Source organism: Lithobates pipiens, unplaced genomic scaffold (assembly GCF_037356315.1).
Source record: "Lithobates pipiens isolate NorthernLeopardFrog02 unplaced genomic scaffold, aLitPip1_a1.2 Scaffold_22, whole genome shotgun sequence".
NCBI classification, from domain to species: Eukaryota; Metazoa; Chordata; class Amphibia; order Anura; family Ranidae; genus Lithobates; species Lithobates pipiens.
In genome coordinates, this window is record NW_027507784.1 from 27,467,438 (window position 1) to 27,491,084 (window position 23,647).

The window sequence follows — 23,647 nt, forward strand, 5'->3', positions numbered from 1 at the left end:
TTTTGGTGCATTAGACAGCTCATTCAAATGAACTGACTGCTTTAACACAACACACATTCACCTGTGACATAAAGGGCATCAACACATGTGCATTAATGCATTGTGACAACATGAACCTAGCCTTAACGCACACTTTAGGAGAAAATTTAAAACAAGCTTTGAATCCAGTTGCATTCCCTTGTCTGATTTTGAATTGATGCACTTTTATGCAAAGCCTGAGATGACGAAGGTGGCCTTTTGCACAGTTCCCATCTAAGCACTCCTGAAAGTTGAGAAAGTGTCTGCAGGGGTGAAGGAAAGGTACAAGTGCCAAGGTGGTGAAACTGGTGGCTGGAACTTGAGAGCGCTGGTATTAGGTGAGCAGGAGTACAGCTGGCAGTGCACGGTGAATGTGCCAAGTTCACTTAAAGGTGGATAGAGGTTCCAAGCCAGGTCTAGCGACACCTGAGCTGTAAGACGCCCAGTCATAGTGTGGGACAGGCAGAAGTTGGCAGTGAGACACAAATTTGCTGGGCAGACGTGTAGTCAATAGTCCAGCCTGAATTCGGTAATGAATCTTCAACCAATTTTACGAATTAGAAACAACGAACATAAGTATGAAATCTGAAAGAAGGTCAGGTCAGGAGGATGCTGGGTCAGTAACAGGATCAGGATCACAGGAACAAGACTGAAGACCATACAGCAAAGAGGTTGTGTAGAGTTCAGGTTTAAATAGCCTGCTTAGTGACAGTTAATATGTGTGCTAGTCCACACATGAGCATGCTCAGGCTTGTACATGTAGTCTGATATTGTGCACATTTATGTGCACATACATTCGCTTGACAGCTACTGTTCCTCATAAACCCTTACTAATTGTAAGTTTTTCTGGGTGCAGGGAGACAAATTTATGCAAATGAGGATTTTAGATAGATGAGAATTGTTATACTAAAAACTATATTTAGAAAAATATGTCTTTAATGTTCAGAATCAAAACCAACATATACAGTATTTACTGTATATGTGAGTAATGGTAAAAATACAGCCATATGATTTTTATTTGATTTTAAAAGATTCCTGTAAACTTGCATGAGCCTGATCTTCTGTGATTTTCTTCCAGTCGTTTTGAAGCTCGGCTGACTTTGCATCATATTCGTATGCAAATTCTTTATTAAAACGTACAAAAATGTATTTCCAGTAATCTGAGGATTTGAGGCTGTTGTCAGGCTGAATTGCCCAGTCTGGATAGTATTTACGATAGTCTTTGTATGGGTGAAATTTTCCTTCTGTGTCAGAATTTCTAAATGCAGCATTTGATACCACAGAAGTAGAGCAGATGTCAGTGACTAAAGTCTCATTTTTGACCCATCGGTATCTTCCCAGTCCCTGAGGTCTATGGAGAGATGCAGTGTGCTCCTGGTGATCACCACCAGCATTCTCACAGGGGACTTTACAGAAAGGACATTGCTTACCACAGCCAATCACTTTCTTCAACAATTCCTCCTGAGGCTTCAGTGTGACTCTGGAGAGAAGCTGTTCAATTTTCAACAATTCTGTGTCTGATAAAATTTGCTCCTTTACGCTGGAAAGATAGAAAATAATGTCCTCAGAGAACTGAGTGACATTTGCTGTATTGTGGAAAGTGATCACTGTCATTTCATTCTGTGAAATCACTATTTCTTTGACTAGTGACTTGCAGAAACTTTCCAGAAATGTAACAATGGTTTCTGTTTTTAAACATTTCTCACTCTTCAGGACGTCTTTAATTTGTTTTATGATTGGTGATAAAAGTTTTTCTTTTAAGGTTTTTAGAGTTGATATACTCTTGTATTTCTCAGTTATGTACTGATAGACCCAGTCTTTCAAAAAAGTCCTGTAATGATTAATGTACAACAAATATTGTTTAAATTCATTTTTCTTCAGCAAGTCTCCCAGCACAGTTAACTGGAAATCACTTCCGCTGTTAAATATGCGAGCGTCAGAACTTTTCCGAACGTCCTCAATGATTTCCTTGCCAAGATGTCGTAGTATATAATCAGTTAGCGCTGGCTTCAGGCAGAGCTCACAGAATTCTTTGGCCCTACTCTGACACTCATCTTTCTCATGGAATATTCTCTCAAATGTGGCCAAGTATTGAGGTTTTAATTTTTCAAGGCAAATTTTGGGGTCATTTTCTTCAATGAACCTGTCATGCAAGTCCTGAAATGCTCTGGATGCTTTTCCAAATATAAAAAGCTTTATATCTAGCTCAAACTTGGAAGAAAAATGAAGTTTTGTACTGGATTTATCTTTGAGTTTAGCATTGATCATGTGTAGCAACTCCTGAAAGTAAGTATCATCATAATCCCCTGTGTTGCTTGCCTTCTCTGTGATGTACAAGTTACATATATCTATCAAAGTTGTTGCAAGACCTTCTATATTGTCCAGGTGTGCCGGATTTACATAGAACACATTGCGATCTATAGAACGGTAAGTCAAGTCAATATGGCTTTTGTCAGTAACAAATGGATTGATCCCATAGTCATCTATCTTCATCACATTGGTTAGCTCTTCATTAATACCTCCTCCCTTTACTCCCATTTCGTTCTTAAGCTGCTGAAGAATCATTTGTCCAATGTTGCGTTTTGTCAGTTCCTCTATTTGTAAATCAGAGAGTGTTTTCTTCCACATCTCTTCAAATTCTTGCTTTGCTTCTATGTTAACAAGTTCACAATTTCTTTCTCTGCAGCTTTTTAGGAGATTTGTTATTTCTTTCTCAATCCGTTCCAGAGATGTCTTTTGAATATCCAGAATCTTGAATTTGCCTTTCTGGATAGAAACTGCCTCATTGAGTTTATTAAGAGTATTCCTTTCCAGTTCTTTCTTCAGGAACCTCACACTCATGAAGAAATCTTCCCTGTATCGCTCAATGAGATGAACGTTCTCACATTTGCTGTCAAAATATTTTTCTAGTAGCTTCAGCATTGCATCTTCCTCGTTGAACAGTAAGTTCTGAAGTTCTCCTTTAAACTGGTTGCACATCTCAGTATTGAGACTGGATGCCGATTGATTTCTGATGTAAGTTTCTTTGGTGATCATCCAGCTATGGATCTTTTTGGTGAAGTCCCATTCCCACTGAGAGTATTGCATAGACAGTTTGGTATAAGCTTCAGCCACCAGACTGTTTCTGAAACTGAAGATGAATTTCTCATGTTTCACTGCATTCCACAAACTTTTTATCCATATGATGAAGGTAGGAATTGTACATTGTGTTTGGTTAGAATTTTCCGATCTTAAAAATCCCAGCAAATATTTTTTTAATTCATAAACATTTTCACTGTAGCCAAAGTTTACCGGAGCCATTGGTGGAACCCCTTGCCACAGTCCAGGAATGTACCAGTTGTGTTTCTCGGGATCATAATTCATCACATCACTGAAACATGTAATTCCACCTTTCTTTTCCATATTTGCAGCTACTCTTGTCATTTCATCAAGTTGTTCCAGAAACTTCTTCCTGTCTCTCATGTTCTTTTCATGAGCGGACACATCACTCACATTCTGATGTACAAACTGACAGCTGGGTTTCTTTCCAATTTCTTTCATCCGAAGAAAAGCATGGACCACAATCTGTAAAATATCCTTCATTTCTGACGTGTTCTCCATGGCCATATTAATGATGGTGATATCACTCAACCCAACCACTAGTGTGGCCAGTTCATTGTCATGTTCATAGCTGCCCTCCAGAGAGGCCAACTCTGGTGCCTTCAGCCCCTCAGTGTCAATCACCAGGATGAAGTGACAGCCCAGCTTTTCCTGAAAGTTCTCTTTTACCCTTAGAAGAGTCATGAAGGCCCCTCGTGTACATCTTCCACTGGCCACCGGGAACTGGAGGCCAAACATGGTGTTCAGAAGGGTGGACTTCCCAGTACTCTGCACTCCCAACACTGTGATCACTCTCATTTTACATTGTCCTCCTGTCTTTTTGTCTACTTCAGTCAGAACATCAGTTATCCATTGTAAAGTAATATTAGAGGCGTCCCCATCAATCAACTCCAATGGAAATCCATCTAGTAGGAGATCCGCAGCAATTCCTGGAAGTCTGGTGAATTGTCTTGTAGTTTTCCCTTTACTCTGTATGTTAACAACTGTAGAATACTCGGCCTCATAAAACTGTCCCAGCTCACGTACAAAATGTTCTATTCCTAAAGAACTGTCTGAGATCTTCTCATCCAGCTTCTTAAGTTCTGATATATCTGATTTACTGTTACATTTTTCCTTGTATTCAGACTGCAACAAGGAAATGTTATTTCTTGCAATTGAATCCAACTCAAATTTCATCCATTTCAAAAAATAATGTTTTTCAGCCTTGGAGAGGTCAGTGAGTGCTTCAGTAAAATATAATATGCCTACAGGAATATGATGCTGGTATTGTTTTTCATGGAGTGAATTAAGCTTTTGCGTGAGCTCAGATTGATATTCTTGTGCATCTTGTTTCTTTTGATTTGTCATTCTGCAAAGTTCTTTCTCCACTTTCGACAATTCTTTCCACAGATCTCCCTGTAATTTCAGGGTTTCCTTTTTATATCCTTCCACATCTTTTATTACAGAAGTAATCTGGTTTGCTTTCTCTTTTGCTTTCTGACATTCATCAGAATTCTCATCAACAAAGATATGAAGTCCTTCTATTTTATTTTTAGTACTACACAGATTTTGCTTTTCTTTCTGACAGTTATTTAAAACATTCTCAATGCAAATTTGAATTTTTTTCACTAATGCTGCATCATTTTCTGTTCTGGTTTTGGCAATAATATTGGTTGCACTCATCTTTAAAATTGTCATTAGATTTTTTATATGTTTTGAGGTCTCTGAGTTAATTTTGTTACCCTTTTCTGGAGTAAGAATGAAATAAAACTGAGTGTCAGTGTTACTGAAAGATGATAACAATCTGAATTGTTTCTCACAAATATTTTCAATGAATATAAACACAGCTGATGAGACTCGAGTTAAAAATGTACACTGGTCCCAGTTGGACTCCAGGTCTCCTCGGAGGTTGGTCACTGCGATGGGTTCTGGGAAAACATCAGATTTACCACAGGGAAAATACCAGGACATTTCCACCAGTCCATCAGATATTTTCCTCTCAATGTTTCCGCCCTCTATATCATTGTGTATGAAGAAGTTTTGGTGTTGTTGGGTTGGATTAAGAACTTGATTCAGGATTTTGGATTTGGATAGCTTGTTGTCACCCAATCTAATGAAGGAGAAAATTGGCATAGAAATATTCACCACATTTTCCTCACTGAACCCTTTACTGTCTGATAGTGACTGGGGTCTCCACTTTTTCACAATGTCCCTCATTGCCCAAAGCATGAGGGTGCAATGTGACCCGTCACCAGCAGGAAGCAGCAGAGGGACAGCAAACTGGCACATGGACAATTTAGATACAATCTCTTGTTGTAGAAAACTGTCTGAACAATGGAGGAGAACACACAGGACATCCAGGGGGTGAATAGATTCATTTGGACTATTTTCCTCTTCAGTCATTGACTCAAACATGTTTTCAATTGAATTGATTATTTGTGTATCTTTTCCATAATGAGTATTAAGTGCAGCTCTGTTCAAGGCCATCAACTTTCTCAGAAAATGCCATGGTACATCTTGAATGGTCTGGGGATGGACATCACTCAGAATCTCTGCTCCGATTTCTAGGATGTGACTCAATGTCAGTTTGGAATCAGTTAAATGCTCCATTTTTAAACTGACAAGAAGTTTGCGGAAAATCTTAACTTTATCTGTAAAAGAACATAATGGTTTTAATATATAACCTAATGTTAAGCCTTACCATAATACATGGTTTAAAACAATAAATATGCATGTGAATGGTTTTCTACCTTGAAAAACAAGGACAATCATCTTTTTCACTGAAGAAATACAAGTCCATTAAAGTACTTGGAGCCTCCCATATTTTTATCATGCTACTTTGGGCATTGGATTTGGAAACCCACTAAAGTTAGTACATTTCAAATGGAATGGCCATGTTCTTTGGCTACATCATGGTTCTGGGCAGAGGCGTAACTAGAAATTTCAAGACCCCGGTGTAAGAAATCATGAAGGGCCCCCATCGGTGGCAGCGGTGGTGTTAAAGGGAGGGTGGCAACGGTAGTGTTGGGGGGGCAGCGGTGGTGTTGTGGGGGGTGGCAGAGGTAGTGTTGGGGGTGGCAGCGGTGGTGTTGTGGGTGGGTGGCAGCGGTGCTGTTGTAGGGGGGGTGAAAGTGGTGGTGTTGAGGGGGGATGGCAGCAGTAGTGTTGAGGGGGGTGGCAGCAGTGGTTTTGAGGGAGGGTGGCAGCAGTGGTTTTGAGGGAGGGTGGCAGCAGTGGTGTTGAGGGGGGTGGCAGCAGTGGTGTTGAGGGGGTGGCAGTGGTAGTGTTGAGGGGGTGGCATCGGTAGTGTTGAATTGGAGTGGCAGCGGTGGTGCTGAAGGGGGGTGGCAGCAGTGGTGTTGTGGGGGGTGGCAGTGGTGGTGTTGAGGGGGGATGGCAGCAGTAGTGCTGAGGGGGGTGGTAGCAGTGGTGTTGAGAGAGGGTGGCAGCAGTAGTGTTGAGGGGGGTGGCAGCAGTAGTGTTGAGGGGGATGGCAGCGGTAGTGTTGGGGGGTGACATCGGTGGGGTTGAGGGGGGATAGCAGTGGTAGTGTTGAGGGGGGATGGCAGCGGTGGTGTTGAGGGGGATGACAGCAGTAGTGTTGGGGGGTAGCAGCAGTAGTGTTGAAAGAGGGTGGCAGCAGTAGTGTTGAGGGGGGTGGCAGCAGTAGTGTTGAGGGGGGGTGGCAGCAGTAGTGTTGAGGGGATGGCAGCGGTAGTGTTGGAGGGTGACATCGGTGGTGTTCAGGGGGGGATAGCAGCGGTAGTGTTGAGGGGGGGTGGCAGCGGTGGTGTTCAGGGGGGATTGCAGCGGTGGTGTTGAGGGGGGATGGCTGCGGTAGTGCTGGGGGGTAGCAGCAGTGGTGTTCAGGGGAGTGGCAGGGGTGATGTTGAGGGGGGGTGGCAGTGGTAGTGTTGAGGGGGGGTGGCAGCAGTGGTGGTGGGGGGATGGGATCAGTAAGAGGCATAGGTGGTGGAGGTTGGGATCGATTGCAATGGCAATTTGTCACTTACTTAGGTCAAGCAATAGATTCTTCCTCACAGTGCCTGCAGCCCAGGGATGCCTTTGCCTTATGGGGACTCCTGGCAATCGCAGAGGAGAGAACTCCTCCCCCTGCACTCGATTGGTGTCAGCTGGTCAGCTGATTTTCTTTTTCAGTGACCGCCCCCCACCTTCCTACATTCTCTCTGGATAGGTGGAGAAGTCCACTGTCTCAGCTCTGCCTTCTCTCCCCTCAGCACTGTTAGCGAGCAGTGGAGCGAACTGGCAGAACGGCGGCCCCTCACACTGGCAGATGTGAGGGCAGATGGGTGAATGAGCCCGTGGGCCCCCTTACACTGGCAGATTGACGGGCCCCCCTGAAGTGGCGAAACTGCAGGGCCCAGTCGCAAGTGCGACACAGATAATTCCGCCACTGGTTCTGGGTATGGAACAACGGTCTCAATGCATATGTGAATACATTTGTGCTGTAGGTATATTACAAGAGCTTGAAATAACTGGCTGGCAGAGGAGTTCTCCTGTAGTGATGACAGGTGCCAAAAGTAAAATGAAATGTATAAGTTGCAGTTCCAATGGAAACACTGCTCAGGCATTGGGAATTTCTTAAGTAAAATATACAGTATATATATATATATATATATGTATATATGTATATATATATATATATATATATATGTATATATATATATATATATATATATATATATATATATATATATATATATATATATATATATATATTAGATTGTGCCTTTCCGATTGTCCTGAGAAAGTTTTCCGATAGTAAGTGACATGGTGGTTGGCCAGATTCATTTTAGCTGTATTTTGTAATGGATTAAATATAAAAAAAAGTGAATGAAGCTGAGAGTGCCCTATGAAAAATGTAGATAAAACAACAAAAAACAATACTAAATTAAGGGCTAACTATCACAAAATAGAAACATGTAACTCTTTTGTTTAAGTAAGGCATTTTTTTGTGAAATACTTCTACAGCTGAGGTGACTTACTTTCTGGAAAGTACTTGGATAGATAACTTAGTGCTGGAAATCTGGGGATCATGTTCTCAAGATGACACAGGAATGTCTGGCAGTGTTCGTCTTTCTGTAGTACGATGTTCATCATTTTTTCAACTCTCCCTCTTGTATCTTCATCATGTTGGAGTTGATTCCTCTCATTCAGGGTTATGAGGCCTTGAGACCCCAACTCATCACACAGACCCTCCGCATCCTCCTCAAACACTTCTGTTAATTTACATCTAAGACGCTTTATCGTCTCTGCGGCATCTGTACCAGAAGTCATGATTTCTTTATTTCAGAATCTAAAAATAAACAAATGAATAAAATGACCAGTTAATCTGCAAATATACATTTTTAAAGTTAAAATGGATTTTTAATAACCACATAATTTACCCTATTTTACCTAAAACGTCTATGTAAAAGCAAAATAATTTTGGATGGAGTACGGAAGGATTAAGCCTTTTGTCCGGTTTGTATAGCTAGCTGTGTCCCCACCGGGGAGATTCAACTGATCATTGCCAGCAAGACAGGAAGTGAGGGGAAATATAAAAAAAATTAAATTGTCACAGGAGGTGAGAATAAATCTTCCAATGGGTTACCTGTTCTGGTGACAATTGTATAAAAAGGGATTTCCTCTCACTTTGTAGGGATTTGCACTCACTTCCTGTTGTGGCTTCAGGGACAAGAATTTAAGGGATATCCACAAACACAAAGAAAAAAAAACTCACTGGGATTCTAATGTTCCCTTCTCTGTCCAAAAGATAAAACAAAGTTTGGCCTATACATGTGTAGTGCACTACTAGTAGTTCATACAGTACGGCTAGTTTAACCCCCCGCTTCTTCAACCCCCACTGTAGAAATCACAGACACAGTTCAACAATTAAACAATGGCTTTTATTCTTAATGCTGCGGTCCATGTTGTGTGGTCTGTGAGTGATGCAGGACAGTATAAGTTGCCTCTCTTTGTGAGCTGCGCGAGTAGCAGAACCTTTTTCCTGTATCAAGCTGGCGCATGCCTCTCTGAAAAACATGTGGTACTCTGAAATGCTGGAAATCCCAGGCCTCACCTGCATCCTGCCATTTCTTCCCATGCCAGTTCAGGAAAAGTCCAGGCACCCCGGTCTACTCCATCCTGTTAGTGGATACTTCTTGCTTCTGAAATGGTGCTATCTTCAAGCTCTAGAGTCTTTGAACCTCCAGGCTTTCCGGCACAGTGCCATGGCTTTCTAGCACTGGGGTATAGGCACCCCCAGGCCCTCCAGCCCTGCTCCTGTGGGTCACATTTTGCAGCCTTTCTGGATCAAATCTCGTCCCATCTCCCCCCAAGGAACATGTGACCCCAGTGTATATGTATGAGACCCACCCCTGCCCAAACAAATTAACGATTGGACGAGGGCCATACACACTGCCTGTCCCTCAATCCCTGCACCCGCCACCTTTCCAGAATATTCCTCTGGAGAGCAAGGGAGGGTTTTCTAGGGTGAGGAACAGGTAGTCACACCCCCCTCTAAGCTACAACTCCTCCCTAACCCAAACCAAATCTCCAGGCCTGTACAGAAAGAATAGTAAGGCACTGGCAATTTAACCTGACATTAATCTGTTAGCACCCACCTAAAGGTGGTGGGCGCTACACATGGATTATACATTAATTGTACTGTAATTTTCACAGTTTTGCATTCGCTCTAATCAGTGAAAGTCTTCTCAGCGAAGTCTTCTTAAACAGAAAGTATAATTCTTAATTTCAGGGCTCGGAACGCGAGCTCAGCCACACCTCTCATCTGACACTGCCGTTGCCCAGATGACACCTAACCTCCCGCCCAGCTGATCTCCCAGCATCAGAAGCCACCGGGGCGGCCAGGACTGGCTATCCCCAGCACCATCCAGCACGGACAGAGGAGACCTTTGTGCACTCAGTGCACTACATGCCTTTTACTTCTTCACACGTGAGTTGTTTACTTACAGAATATATTGTTTTAACCACTTCAGCTCCGGACCAATAAATACCTTAAGGACCAGAGGTCTTTTTGCAATTTCGCACTGCGCTGCTTTAACTGGTAATTGCGCGGTCATGCAATATTGCACCCAAACGAAATTTGCGTCCTTTTCTTCCCACAAATAGAGCTTTCTTTTGATGGTATTTGATTGCCTCTGCGATTTTTTTTTTTTTTGCGATATAAATGGAAAAAGAGCGAAAATTTTGAAAAAAAAAGATATTTTCTTCTTTTTGTTATAAGAAAAATCGAATAAACTAAATTTTAGTCATACATTGAGGGCAAAATTTATTCAGCCACATGTCTTTAGTAAAAAAAATGTCAATAAGCGTATATTTTTTGGTTTGCGCAAAAGTTATAGCGTCTACAAACTAGAGTACATTTTCTGGAATTTACACAGCTTTTAATTTATGACTGCCGATCTCATTTCTTGAGGTGCTAAAATGGCAGGGCAGTACAAATCCCCCCCAAATGACCCCATTTTGGAAAGTAGACACCCCAAGGAAATTGCTGATGGGTATGTTGAGCCCATTGAATATTTATTTTTTTTGTCCTAAGGGATTGAATAATGACAAAAAAAAAAAAAAAAAATTTTTTTTACAAAAAGTTGTCACTAAATGATATATTGCTCACACATGCCATGGTTATATGTGGAATTGCACCCCAAAATATATTCCGCTACTTCTCCCGAGTATGGGGATACCACATGTGTGGGACTTTTTGGGAGTCTAGTCGCGCACGGCACCCCGAAACCAATCACCACCTTCAGGATTTCTAAGGGTGCAAATTTTTGATTTAACTCCTCACTTCCTATCACAGTTTCGAAGGCCATAAAATGCCAAAATAGCACAAAACCCCCCAAAATGACCCCATTTTGGAAAGTAGACACCCCAAGCTATTTACTGAGAGGCATTTTGAGTCCATGGAATATTTTATATTTTGCCACAAGTTGCGGGAATATTACAAACTTTTTTTTTTTTGCACCAAGTTGTCACTAAATGATATATTGCTCACACATGCTATGGGCATATGTGAAATGACACCCCAAAATACATTCTGCTGCTTCTCCTGAGTACGGGGATACCACATATGTGGGACTTTTTGGGAGTCTAGTCGCGCACGGCACCCCGAAAACCAATCACCACCTTCAGGATTTCTAAGGGTGCAAATTTTTGATTTAACTCCTCACTACCTATCACAGTTTCGAAGTCCATAAAATGCCAAAATAGCACAAAACCCCCCCAAATGACCCCATTTTGGAAAGTAGACACCCCAAGCTATTTACTGAGAGGCATGTTGAGTCCATGGAATATTTTATATTTTGCCAAAAGTTGCGGGAATATTACAAACTTTTTTTTTTTTTTGCACAAAGTTGTCACTAAATGATATATTGCTCACACATGCTATGGGCAGAAGTCAAATTACACCCCAAAATAAATTCTGCTGCTTCTCCCGAGTACGGGGATACCACATGTGGGGGACTTTTTGGGAGCCTAGCCACGTACGGGACCCCGAAAACCAAGCACTGCCTTCCGGATTTGAATATAAAATGCTACCAAAAAACCTGTTAGCGATGGCAGGGATCAGGCCTGACTCTGCGATCGCTGCAGTTATGTGTTTAGTGTTTTGTAAGTGACAGTGATCGATCGATACTGCACTTGGGTGGGCTGGGCAGAGGGGCAAAACGCAGGTGCCAGCAGGTATTTGGGCTGATCCCGCGAACAATGCGTTTTTTTGGAACCCTAAACTGCTGGGGATGCTAGTATAGATCTGATCAGATCAGATATTGATCTGTTCAGATTCTATACCACTACGGGAGGTGTATGCTTTGTGTGTGGGTGTTAGCGGTACTGGCACTAACCTAGCGCTGCCTGGGGCGACGCAGACCCTGACCCTAAAACCTAATTGATATCACCCGCCGGGTGATCAGGGGGTTAAACCTTTATTGGGTAATAAATGGTGGGTGCCCTGATGCTATAAAAAACAAACTAACCAGAGTCACCTGTAACACTTATACGGTGATCAGTGGTGAAAGGGTTAACTAGGAGCAATCAGGGGGTTCAAATTTTTATTAGGTAGTATATGGGGGTCCCTGGCGCTATATAAAAACCTGACGGGGAACCTAAATAACTAACTGGCTAACCAGCGTCACCAGTGACACTTATACTGTGATTGCTGGTGAAAGGGGGTGAAAGGGTTAACTAGCAGAAATCAGGGGGTTAAAACCATTATTGGGTAGTATATCGGGGTACCTAGCGCTATAAAAACCTGGCAGAGAACCTAAAAAAATAACTAGCTACCTAGCAACTGTAGCGACACTAATGCAGCGATCAGAAAAACGATCGCTTAGTGACACTGGCAAAAGGGGGTGAAAGGGTTAACTAGCAGAAATCAGGGGGTTAAAACCATTATTGGGTAGTATATCGGGGTACCTAGCGCTATTAAAACCTGGCGGTGAACCTAAAAAAATAACTAGCTACCTAGCGACTGTAGCGACACTGATGCAGCGATCAGAAAAACGATCGCTTAGTGACACTGGCAAAAGGGGGTGAAAGGGTTAACTAGCGGCAATCAAGGGGTTAAAACCATTATTGGGTAGTATATCGGGGTACCTAGCGATATAAAAACCTGGCGGTGAACCTAAAAAAATAACTAGCTACCTAGCGACACATGCAGCGATCAGAAAAATGATCGCTTAGTGACACTGGCAAAAGGGGGTGAAAGGGTTAACTCTAGGGGCAATCAGGGGGTTAAATCTTTATTGGGGGGTGATAGGGGGCTACCCTGGACCTAACACTAACTGTCCTGACAGTTTTTACTGTCACAACTGACACTGAATGCATTGATCAGTAAAGAAATGATCAATGCAATCAGTGACACTGTGACTGGGGGGGGGATCGGGGGGCGATCGGGGGGGGGTTTGTGTGCCTGTGTGTACCTACATGTCAGTGTAGTGTTGGTGCACACTTACTTTTACTTTTCTCCTCGTAGTCCGGTCAAAAAGACCGCCCCGAGGAGAATGACATCACTTCCTCCTTCCTGTGTAAACAATACACAGGGGAGGAAGCTTCTCATTGGCCAGGAGCGATCCAGAGGGGGTGGCCGAAAACCAACGGCCATCCCCTCATCACGGAGCGCTCCTGGACCGAATCGGACCGCCGTAACCAGCGGGAGGGGGTCCGATCGGACCCCCCACCCGCTGGAAGGCAATCACGTAGATGTACGTGATTGTGCCTGCCTGTGCCATTGTGCTGACGTACATTGGCAATACGGCGGTCCTCAAGTGGTTAATCCTGTGCTGCACTTAGATCGGCGCTACCTCTCGCCCTTCCTGTTTCATTACCCACAGAGTCATTTGCTACTCTGACGGCTGGCTGCCAGTATCTGACGTGCCCCCCCCCCCCCATAATTCCTGGCAATGTTTTGACTTTTTTACAGTATATCCAGTGTACCCTAATTGGATAGTGCTCCCTCTGTGGTTAACCTAGAGCTCCAAACATACTCCTCTCCACAAGCTTAAGACTTATCCTACCTGCAGCATTCCATGCAACTTTCACCAAAAGGTTGCAAGTTTGTATGCTGCCATGAAGATGCACCAGAAAAGGAAAATTATGGAAAGGTTAGTATGCAATTTTCCATTTTCCTGGTGCATCACGACAGCACACACTGGGAATTACCCCTACAGGTTGGAGGGGGCAAGAAAGAAGACATTTATTAATGATCAATAGTATAAGTATGTGCCTGCACAACAGATTTTCCAAAATCTACTGTTGTGAGCTGAGCAGGGTCAACCTTATAATGCATATTGAAGGTGTTCCGGAAGGACTATGTTGCTGCCTTGAAAATAATCTCAGGAGACAATCTGCAATATGCTGCCCATGAAGTTGCCACTGTCTTGCTTGAATGTGCTCTTAAGTCTTCCGGTGCAGGCAGGTCTTGTGACGAGTAGGTGTGACGGACTGGGGTTTATATGGTCACAAAACAGACACCCCAAAGCAAAATACATATTCATTTATTTTATTTTATTCCTAAATATGTCCCTTCTATTCTATTAATAACCAGTAGATGGCAGAGAAGGTACACAAACAGAGTCTATATGAGGCCACACACCATGTGACTGGAAATTAAACTACTTCCAGCCATAAAGTCAGTGGTCATATCTCATGCTGTTTGTGTGATTCTTTGCAGGTATGTAATTTAAATTGTTCCTAATCTGTATTAACCTGTGATAGAAAGATTCCTAAACATCTTGAGCAGATGCAGAAAAAGTCTCAGCAGATTTTATGCTATAGTTTTGCTGTAATTAGAAGTTTAGAACAGCATGTGTGAGAAACAAGTGAAAAGGGCATAAAAACATGAAAATACTGCATTAGTATAGAACATTAGTATAGAATAGAACAAATGTCTATTATAAGCACTAAACCGTTCTAAATAGGCATAATTAAACCTGATTTATTGAAAATTGCATAGATTAGAAAGCACATGGTTTCTGCTATTAATATAGAAAAAAAACTATTGTATGTAAAGCTTATGCATTGCGTCATACAGACATGCAATGTGCACCATCTAGTGGTTAAAAAAGAGTACTACCGAAATATTTGTATTAAAGCAATGCATTGCCAGTATGATTATTGCACAGTTAAAGTGTATCAGAGAGATAAAGATAATTATCTATAACACTGAATAACAGGGATATATATATTATTAAAATATAGTAATGTTCATTGTTGTAACTACGTTTTAAAATACTGTAGTTAAAATCAGTATTATATATTGTTAATGGTTATAAATATGTGACTATAAAAATGTAAAAGATGTATTGTTATGTAAAAATCAAACTGCTTCCAGCCATAAAGTCAGTGGTCATATCTCATGCTGTTTGTGTGATTCTTTGCAGTCCACGCCAAGATGATCACCTTATCTCATCGCGTCTACAATCATCGGCTCTCTTAATTCACATTTTGAGGCTGGTAACATTTTGGGGGCTCGTGTGCCGGGATTCGTTGTGTTACCAGTGAGAGGAAAGCGCAAGACAAGCGTGAGCCTGCTACTAGCTCTGTAGCAGGCTCACGCTTGGCTTGCGCTTGGAGAGTCACGAGAGTCATCTGCCTCATGAGTGCAAGTCTTCAGATTGCAACAGAGATGGCGTCTCCTCGTCGTGCGCTGATGTGGGATATCCGGAAACAAATTCATCTGCTTAATGAAGAACAGCTGCATAGCCTCGCTATTACGCTGGAAGATGAAAGAGACGTGGACGTTCCATCAGTGACTGGTACCAACGAAATGGAACTTGTTGAATTTATTAAAGTATGTCTTACCTACTCATCATCCAAGACAAGATCAATGAACTAAAACTTAACAAGAAAAGTACACCAACTGTGGACATTGCAACCACTGCAAAAAGAATAAGTAGTGGGACTGCAAGGACTGAACAGGTATCGGAGGTGGTGAGATTAACTGATGTTGTTGCTTTATTGCCACGTAGAGAATTCAAAATGCATGGTGTTATTTCAGATCATGGTTCGGACATGAGTTACAGTAGGGCGTGCAGACAAATTGACCATGGTCTAACAGAAAAATTCCCTGAATCTGAAATTATACGCACAGTGTTGAGAATAATCAAACCTGGTAATTTTAAAGATATGTTGACTGACAAAGATGATCTTACTGTTGCTGAATTGAAAAGGTTTTTGAAGTCACATATGAGAGAACGAAGTGGTAATGAGTTATTTCAGGACCTTAGCAATGCTGCCCAGCAAGAAAGAGAAACAGCACAACAATTTGTTTACAGGCTAGTGGGGTTAAAACAAAAAGTTCTGTCTACATCACAACATTATAGGCGAGAGCTTAACTATGACAAAAAACTGGTGCAAGGCATATTCCTTCATACACTGTATCAGGGACTAAATGAGAAAAATTCTAATGTTAGATGAGATATCAAGCCTTACGTGTCTGATTTGACAATAACGGATGACTTTATCATAGAGCAGGTCACCAGATCAGTTGATGAGGAAACAGAAAGGCAGAGATGCTTAAAAAGTGCACCTAAACATAAACCTCTTACTGTTCATTCATCACAGACACCAGGGAATAGTGAAAAAGACACCTTGCAAAAGAGAGTTGAGTTAGATGCTAGAGCAAATCACACTGCATTAATGGAACTAACAACACAGGTCCCTGCTCTCACAAAGAACCTGGAAAAGATGATGAAGCAAACTCCTATTGTTGGAAACCAAATGACTAAGCCACTAACCAATGTTCAAGTTCCAGATACAACTCACTGCAAGCCCAGGTGTGATAATTGCATTAAACGAGAGAGTCAGAACTGCTATCATTGTTTCTACTGTGGTTGGACAGGATACAGAGAGGTTGATTGCTTGAAGAAAAGAAGGAAGTCGGGAAACGACAGACGTTCATTGGGAAAGGGACAACCAGTGACCACCTCAAATGATCTGCCCCATGATAAGGTAAACAGGGTATTCACCCACCAGTCAACTAGAACACTCCCAAAAGAGAATGGATTCTCCAAACAACACGTAGCACAATTAATTGGAGGGAAATGCCTACTGTCATGTCAGATGGATGGTGTTCCGGTTGACATGTTGATGGACACAGGAGCTCAGGTCAGCATTGTCGGGAAGGCATGGTTAGAAAAGTTTCTACCCAGCGTCTCCATTAGGCACATACAAGATTTACTTTGTGATGACAACGTATCCATTACAGCTGCAAATGGTTCTATCATTCCATTCATCGGGTGGATTGAAGTCTGCCTGGAATTCGAAAGTAGTGGGCATGGAAACTCAGCCATTTATGTGCCAATGCTGGTGAGTGACTGCTGTAATGACAATCCAATTCTTGGGTTTTATGTTATCGAAGAATTGATCAGATAAAACTGTGACCGACCAAACGGCACCCAAAACCTGACTATCTTGCTGAGTGAAGCTATGAAAGTAAGACAGAGTGTAGCGAATAACATTGTCAATGCTGTCAGTCAAGCAACTGACCCAGGAGAAATATTCGATAGTCGTATGGTCAAAGTGGGGAAGAAGGGACTCCAGATTAAAGGAGGCGAGCTCTGTGAAGTCAAAGGCAGAATTAGAGCGTGGCCAAAAGGAGGAATCATGCCATTTGAACCACTTCCCGAATATCCAATTGAGGAAGGACTTGAACTATTTCCTTCAGGGGTAGATGTGCCAAATGGGTTCTCTAAACTGGTGAAGATACCTATACTGAACCGTGTACCCAGAACAGTATTGGGTACCATTTCTCCAGCAGCTGAGATTCTACCATTGTCTCCAAACAAAGACGATGGAAAGGGAATTGACCAGAAGAAAAGGGTGTTTCATGTAAACCAGTTGAATCAAGTGGACACTGGAAATCAGCTACCCACTAACAAATCTGTTAAGTGGCACCCACCTGTCAATTTGGAAGATCTCTCAGAAGAAGAACAGGAGATAGCGAGACAAATGTTATATGATGAATCAGATGTCTTTGCTCGAGATGAGGGAGACATAGGATGCATCCCTAACCTGAAACTGACGATAAATCTGAAAGATGAAACTCCTGTCCAGAAACGCTACAAATCGATACCGAAACCCCTATACAAAGAAGTGAAAGAATATATCCAAAACCTTCTTGACCGAGTTTGGGTAACAAAATCGTCTTCCGCATACTCATCACCAGTTGTTTGTGTTCGAAAGAAGGACAGTAGCCTACAACTATGTGTTGACTTTAGGGAGTTAAACTGAAAGACTATCCCAGATAGACATCCACTACCCAGAATACAAGATCTGCTGAATAGCTTAGGAGGATTTACATGGTTCTCAATCCTGGACCAGGGTAGTGCGTATCATCAAGGCTTTGTGCATGAAGACTCCAGACATCTGACGGCTTTCAGCACCCCCTGGAAACTCCTGGAGTGGAACCGTATTTCATTTGGATTAACGAATGCCCCAGCAGCTTTTCAGAGATGCATGGAGAATGTATTAGAGGGTATCAGAGACAAATGTTGTTCTCCATACTTGGATGACGTACTTTGCTACTCCAAAACTTTTCAGGAGCATGTCAATGATATTAGGCAAGTGCTTAGTCGAATGCGTGAGCATGGTATCAAACTTAGACCATAGAAGTGTGAACTTTTTAAACGACAGATTCGATACCTTGGACGAATGGTGTCAGAAGAAGGCATAAAAATTGACCCAAAAGATCTTGAAGCGGTATTACATTTGAAAAGGAAAGAACCAAAAACCGTGGGAGGAGTCAGATCTTTGTTAGGATTCCTGAGCTACTACAGGTCCTTCATTCAAGATTTCTCTCGACTTGCTAAACCACTGTATGAACTTTTGCAGAACACTGAGAAAGAATCTGCTACATCCATCCCTAAAAACAATCGTAGGGAATCTACGAAGAAAAACGGGAACAAAGCACAAGTGCCATCTAAAACACAGATTCAATGGACACCCAAACATCAAGTTGTAGTATCCAGACTGGTGGACATGCTAAACAATCCACCAATACTAGCATACCCTGATTTTGACTTACCCTTCGTCTTACACACTGATGCTTCCAATGAAGGCCTAGGTGCTGTACTGTACCAACGACAAGGAGAAAAACTTCGTGTTATTGGGTTTGGCTCCAGAACATTGACTCCAGCAGAGCGCAATTACCATCTTCACTCTGGTAAACTTGAGTTTTTAGCTCTCAAGTGGGCAGTCTGTGACAAATTCAGAGATTACTTGTACTACGCTCCAACATTCACTGTTTACACAGACAACAACCCATTGACATATGTATTGAGTACTGCCAGACTGAATGCTGTGGGTTATCGCTGGGTTGGCAAGTTGGCTGATTTCCACTTCGATATCAAGTACAGGCCAGGTAAACAGAATGCAGACGCAGATACACTGTCACGATTTCCGGTGGAACTCACGAAGAATCTAAATGAGTACACAGAGCTTGTACCATCTGAGGTTGTGTCAGCTATGTGGCAAGGGAGCAAAGCTGTTGACGAAGAAGAGGCACTATGGGTGGCTTCATTGACTCTTCACTCAGAAAGTGATGTGGCCGAAGAATTGCTGAAAGGACAGACAATCTGCCCAATGACTCAGGAGAATATCAGAGCATTACAACAAGATGATACCAACATTAGAGAAGTGGTCTGGCTTAAGGAGAACGACTGGATTCCAAACCACAAAGAAAAGGAGAGTATGACCAGCAAAACAAGACGTTCGATACATGAATGGAATAAACTCAGAGTCGATGAAGGAATCCTCTACCGACACTCTGGAACCCGAAAACAGCTAGTTCTACCAGAAAAGTTAAAACCATTGGTCTTAAGAAATCTTCATGATGACATGGGTCACATTGGTACTGACAAGGTAACCCACCTAGCACGTGAACGATTTTACTGGCCATTTATGCAAAAAGATGCAGCTGCATCAAACAAAAGCGTCCAAATATCACTGAAAGAGCACCTATGGGTTCGATTACTACCAGTTCACCTTTGGAGTTAGTATCCATTGATTATCTTCACTTGGAGAAAAGCAAAGGAGGATATGAGTATATACTTGTAATAGTTGACCATTTCACACGCTTTGCACAAGCGTATCCAACTAAGAACAAATCTGGAAAAACGGTGGCAGAAAAGATCTTTCAAGATTTCATACCACGTTTTGGCTATCCAGAGAAACTCCACCATGACCAAGGAAGAGAATTTGAAAACAACTTATTTCAGACATTGCAACGATTGGCAGGGATTTCTCATTCAAGAACTACTCCATACCATCCACAGGGTAACCCAGTGGAGAGACTGAACCGTACTTTTTTACAGATGCTTCGCACCTTAGAGGAAGAGAAAAAGTCAGATTGGAAAGAACATCTTCCACATATTGTTCATGCATACAATTGCACCAGGCATGAAGTCACAGGATACTCGCCATTCTTTCTATTGTATGGAAGATCTCCTCATTTGCCAATTGACCTAATGCTCAACCTAAATTTGGAAAAGGAATCAGAAAGTCAACCAACATTTACTCAGAAATGGGCATCTAGAATGCAAGAAGCTTACAAAATCGCATCCGAGAATAGCAAAAAAATCATCTGCTAAAGGGAAGAAGTACTATGACAAAAAGATAAAAGGAGCACCTCTTCAACCGGGTGATCGGGTCTTAGTACGAAATCTCTCTGAAAGAGGAGGACCTGGTAAACTTCGTTCATACTGGGAAGAATCAGTACACAAAGTGGTAGAAAGAATCAAAGATGGGCCTGTGTACAAAATTCAGCCTGAAAGTGGTAAAAAGACTATTCGAGTACTGCACAGAAATCTTTTACTACCAGTAAATGACCTACCAATTGAAGGACACATTCCAAGAGTACCGATGAAACAAAGACAATCAAGTAACAGAAAGGATACCAGAATGGATCTGGACCAGGAGGAGGAATGTTCAGATGAAGAAAGATGGTATTATCCTTATATACCAGAGACTACAGAAAGTCATGATTGTGTTGTGTCTCAACCAAACTGTCAAAACATACAGAAAATCCCATTAAGAGTTTCTGCTGAAGAGTTCTATCCTACAACTACCACACCCAATGTTGAACAAGAACAAAATGATGGAACAGTAGTTGGTGACCAAATCTGGGCTACAGACATGGTGGGACTAGACACCGCAGAATTACCCTCATTAAGTCAAGACTTACCTGTGAACCAAGATATGCAAATGGAGAATGATGTTGATGGAGAAGACTCAACTCCTGTCAGAAGATCTACCAGACAAGCTAAACCTAAAGAGATCTTTACATATGACACACTAGGTCAGCCAAGATACATACCAAGTCAGATTCACACCATACAAGCTCCTACAATGCTAGCTACTCCCATGACATGCCAGGTAGTTAGCGTAGCTCCTTGGTGGCAACAAGTACCTATTTGGGTTACTTAAATCACTAAATAGTGTTCAGATACCAATTGAGTTTAATGTCGGGAGCCATTAACTGAAGGAGGGGAGAGTGTGATGGACTGGGGTTTATATGGTCACAAAACAGACACCCCAAAGCAAAGTACATATTCATTTATTTTATTTTATTTTATTCCTAAATATGTCCCTTCTATTCTATTAATAACCAGTAGATGGCAGAGAAGGTACACAAACAGAGTCTATATAAGGCCACACACCATGTGACTGGAAATTAAACTACTTCCAGCCATAAAGTCAGTGGTCATATCTCATGCTGTTTGTGTGATTCTTTGCAGGTATGTACTCTAAATTGTTCCTAATCTGTATTAACCTGTGATAGAAAGATTCCTAAACATCTTGAGCAGATGCAGAAAAAGTCTCAGCAGATTTTATGCTATAGTTTTGCTGTAATTAGAAGTTTAGAACAGCATGTGTGAGAAACAAGTGAAAAGGGCATAAAAACATGAAAATACTGAATTAGTCAGAACAAATGTCTATTATAAGCACTAAACCGTTCTAAATAGGTATATTTAAACCTGATTTATTGAAAATTGCATAGATTAGAAAGCACATGGTTTCTGCTATTAATATAGAAAAAAAACTATTGTATGTAAAGCTTATGCATTGCGTCATACATGCAATGTGCACCATCTAGTGGTTAAAAAAGAGTACTACCGAAATATTTGTATTAAAGCAATGCATTGCCAGTGATTATTGCACAGTTAAATTGTATCAGAGAGATAAAGATAACTATCTATAACACTGAATAACAGGGATATATATTATTAAAATATAGTAATGTTCATTGTTGTAACTACGTTTTAAAATACTGTAGTTAAAATCGGTATTATATATTGTTCATGGTTATAAATATGTGACTATAAAAATGTAAAAGATGTATTGTTATGTAAAAATTAAACTACTTCCAGCCATAAAGTCAGTGGTCATATCTCATGCTGTTTGTGTGATTCTTTGCAGTCGACGCCAAGCTGATCACCTTATCTCATCGCGTCTACAATCATCGGCTCTCTTAATTCACATTTTGAGGCCGTTAACATAGGCTCTTTTAATTGTCTTAACAATCCAGGAGGCGATTGTACGTGCTGGTGCTGATTGTTCTTTCCTTAAACCGACCGCCTCATGTAGATATACATCGGCAGTTTGAAGATGGATATCTCGGTAACGGCAGCAGCTGCTGCCACAACTGAGGTATCTATCTTTAGAGGCGGTGGTTCTGTTTACGATAATGGTGGTCTCTGCAGCTGATTCCTCTTACCGGACTGTCGGTAGTAGCGGTGATCAGGGTCCTTCACGTTACTGTGTATGGAGATGAGTGAGGTGAAGATGGACCCCACCCATCTCTACACCATAGCACGGGCGGAAGTGACTTCTTAAAGGCACATTTTTCTGTTGTCATTTTTTGAAATGACAATTTTTTTCTTTTTTTGCATTTAAGTCCAAATATGAGATCTGAGCAAAAAATTAGACTAACTTTACTGTTGTCTTATTTTTTTATTCAAAAAAGTGAATTTTTTCCAAAAGATCGTTGCGCAAATACGGTGTGAAAAAAAGTATTGCAATGACTGCCATTTTATTTTCTATGGTGTTAGGAAAAAAAATAATATAATATTTGGGTGTTTTAAGTAATTTTCTGGAAAACAAAAACTGTTTTAAACATGTAAACACCAAAATCTCAAAACGAGGCTAGGCCTTAAGTGGTTAAGCCATGAAGAACCAAGAGCAAATTTTCAGCTTGCTTGAATGAAAAGGTGGTTGCTCACATGGTCTGCAACCTCCACAAAATCCGCTATTATCTTTCCACAAGAATCCGACTTTTTACCCAGCCTGGAAATATCCCAAAACCTTTAAAGCTTGGTCTAAGGCTGGTATCACTTGTCTATATAATTTAACTTCAACTACATCAATAAAATCTTTTACAGATCTATGTGAATTATATAAGCTTCCACAATCAGAAATATTCAGATATCTCCAAATCAAAGATTTTTATACTCCTCTTCTCAATTTAAATGTAAACTTACATAATATTTCTCAGTTTGAAAGATTTTGTCTCAAGGAACCACATGCTAAAAGTCGTATTACATCATTGTATACACAACTGATATCTAATTCTAATACTGTTATACCTAAATATGTGGCCAAGTGGGAAAAAGATTTGGATTGTGCGATCGATTCTAGGTCTTGGTCCAACATATGGTCTTTCACAAAATCTTCCTCTATAAATATATTGGCGTCTGAATCATCATATAAAGTTCTCACAAGCTGGTATTTGGTTCCTGCGAGAATCGCCAAATTCTCAACAGACAACACTGGCCTCTGCTTTCGTGGCTGTCCAGAATAAGGTACCTATATGCATACCTGGTGGCATTGCCCAATTGTACAATCATTTTGGAAAAAGATCTTTCTGATAATTACAAAATTTTTTGATCGTCCAATTTTTCCAGACCCAATTATAGCTCTCCTTAATTTAAAACCAGCCTTTCTGAATCAGAAACAATTCAAATTATTTCTTACACTCCTGATAGCCGCAAAGCAGACTATAGCCAATGCGTGGAAAACAGATGTGGTGAAT

At 41.4% G+C, this 23,647-nt stretch overlaps 1 protein-coding gene across 2 annotated transcripts in view; it reads right to left on the minus strand.

Moving 5' to 3' along the window:
* LOC143923474 (interferon-induced very large GTPase 1-like) overlaps window positions 1-23,647 on the minus strand; it is a 48,979-nt gene continuing 25,332 nt past the window's right edge. For both annotated transcript variants that reach the window (XM_077447160.1, XM_077447159.1), the window contains exons 2-3: window positions 8,103-8,413; window positions 1-5,747 (exon numbers count right to left, since the gene is read on the minus strand). In XM_077447160.1, the coding sequence (XP_077303286.1) occupies window positions 1,033-5,747; window positions 8,103-8,394 (5,007 nt within the window). In that variant the 5' untranslated portion in view covers window positions 8,395-8,413 and the 3' untranslated portion in view covers window positions 1-1,032. The remainder of the gene's footprint in view (window positions 5,748-8,102; window positions 8,414-23,647) is intronic.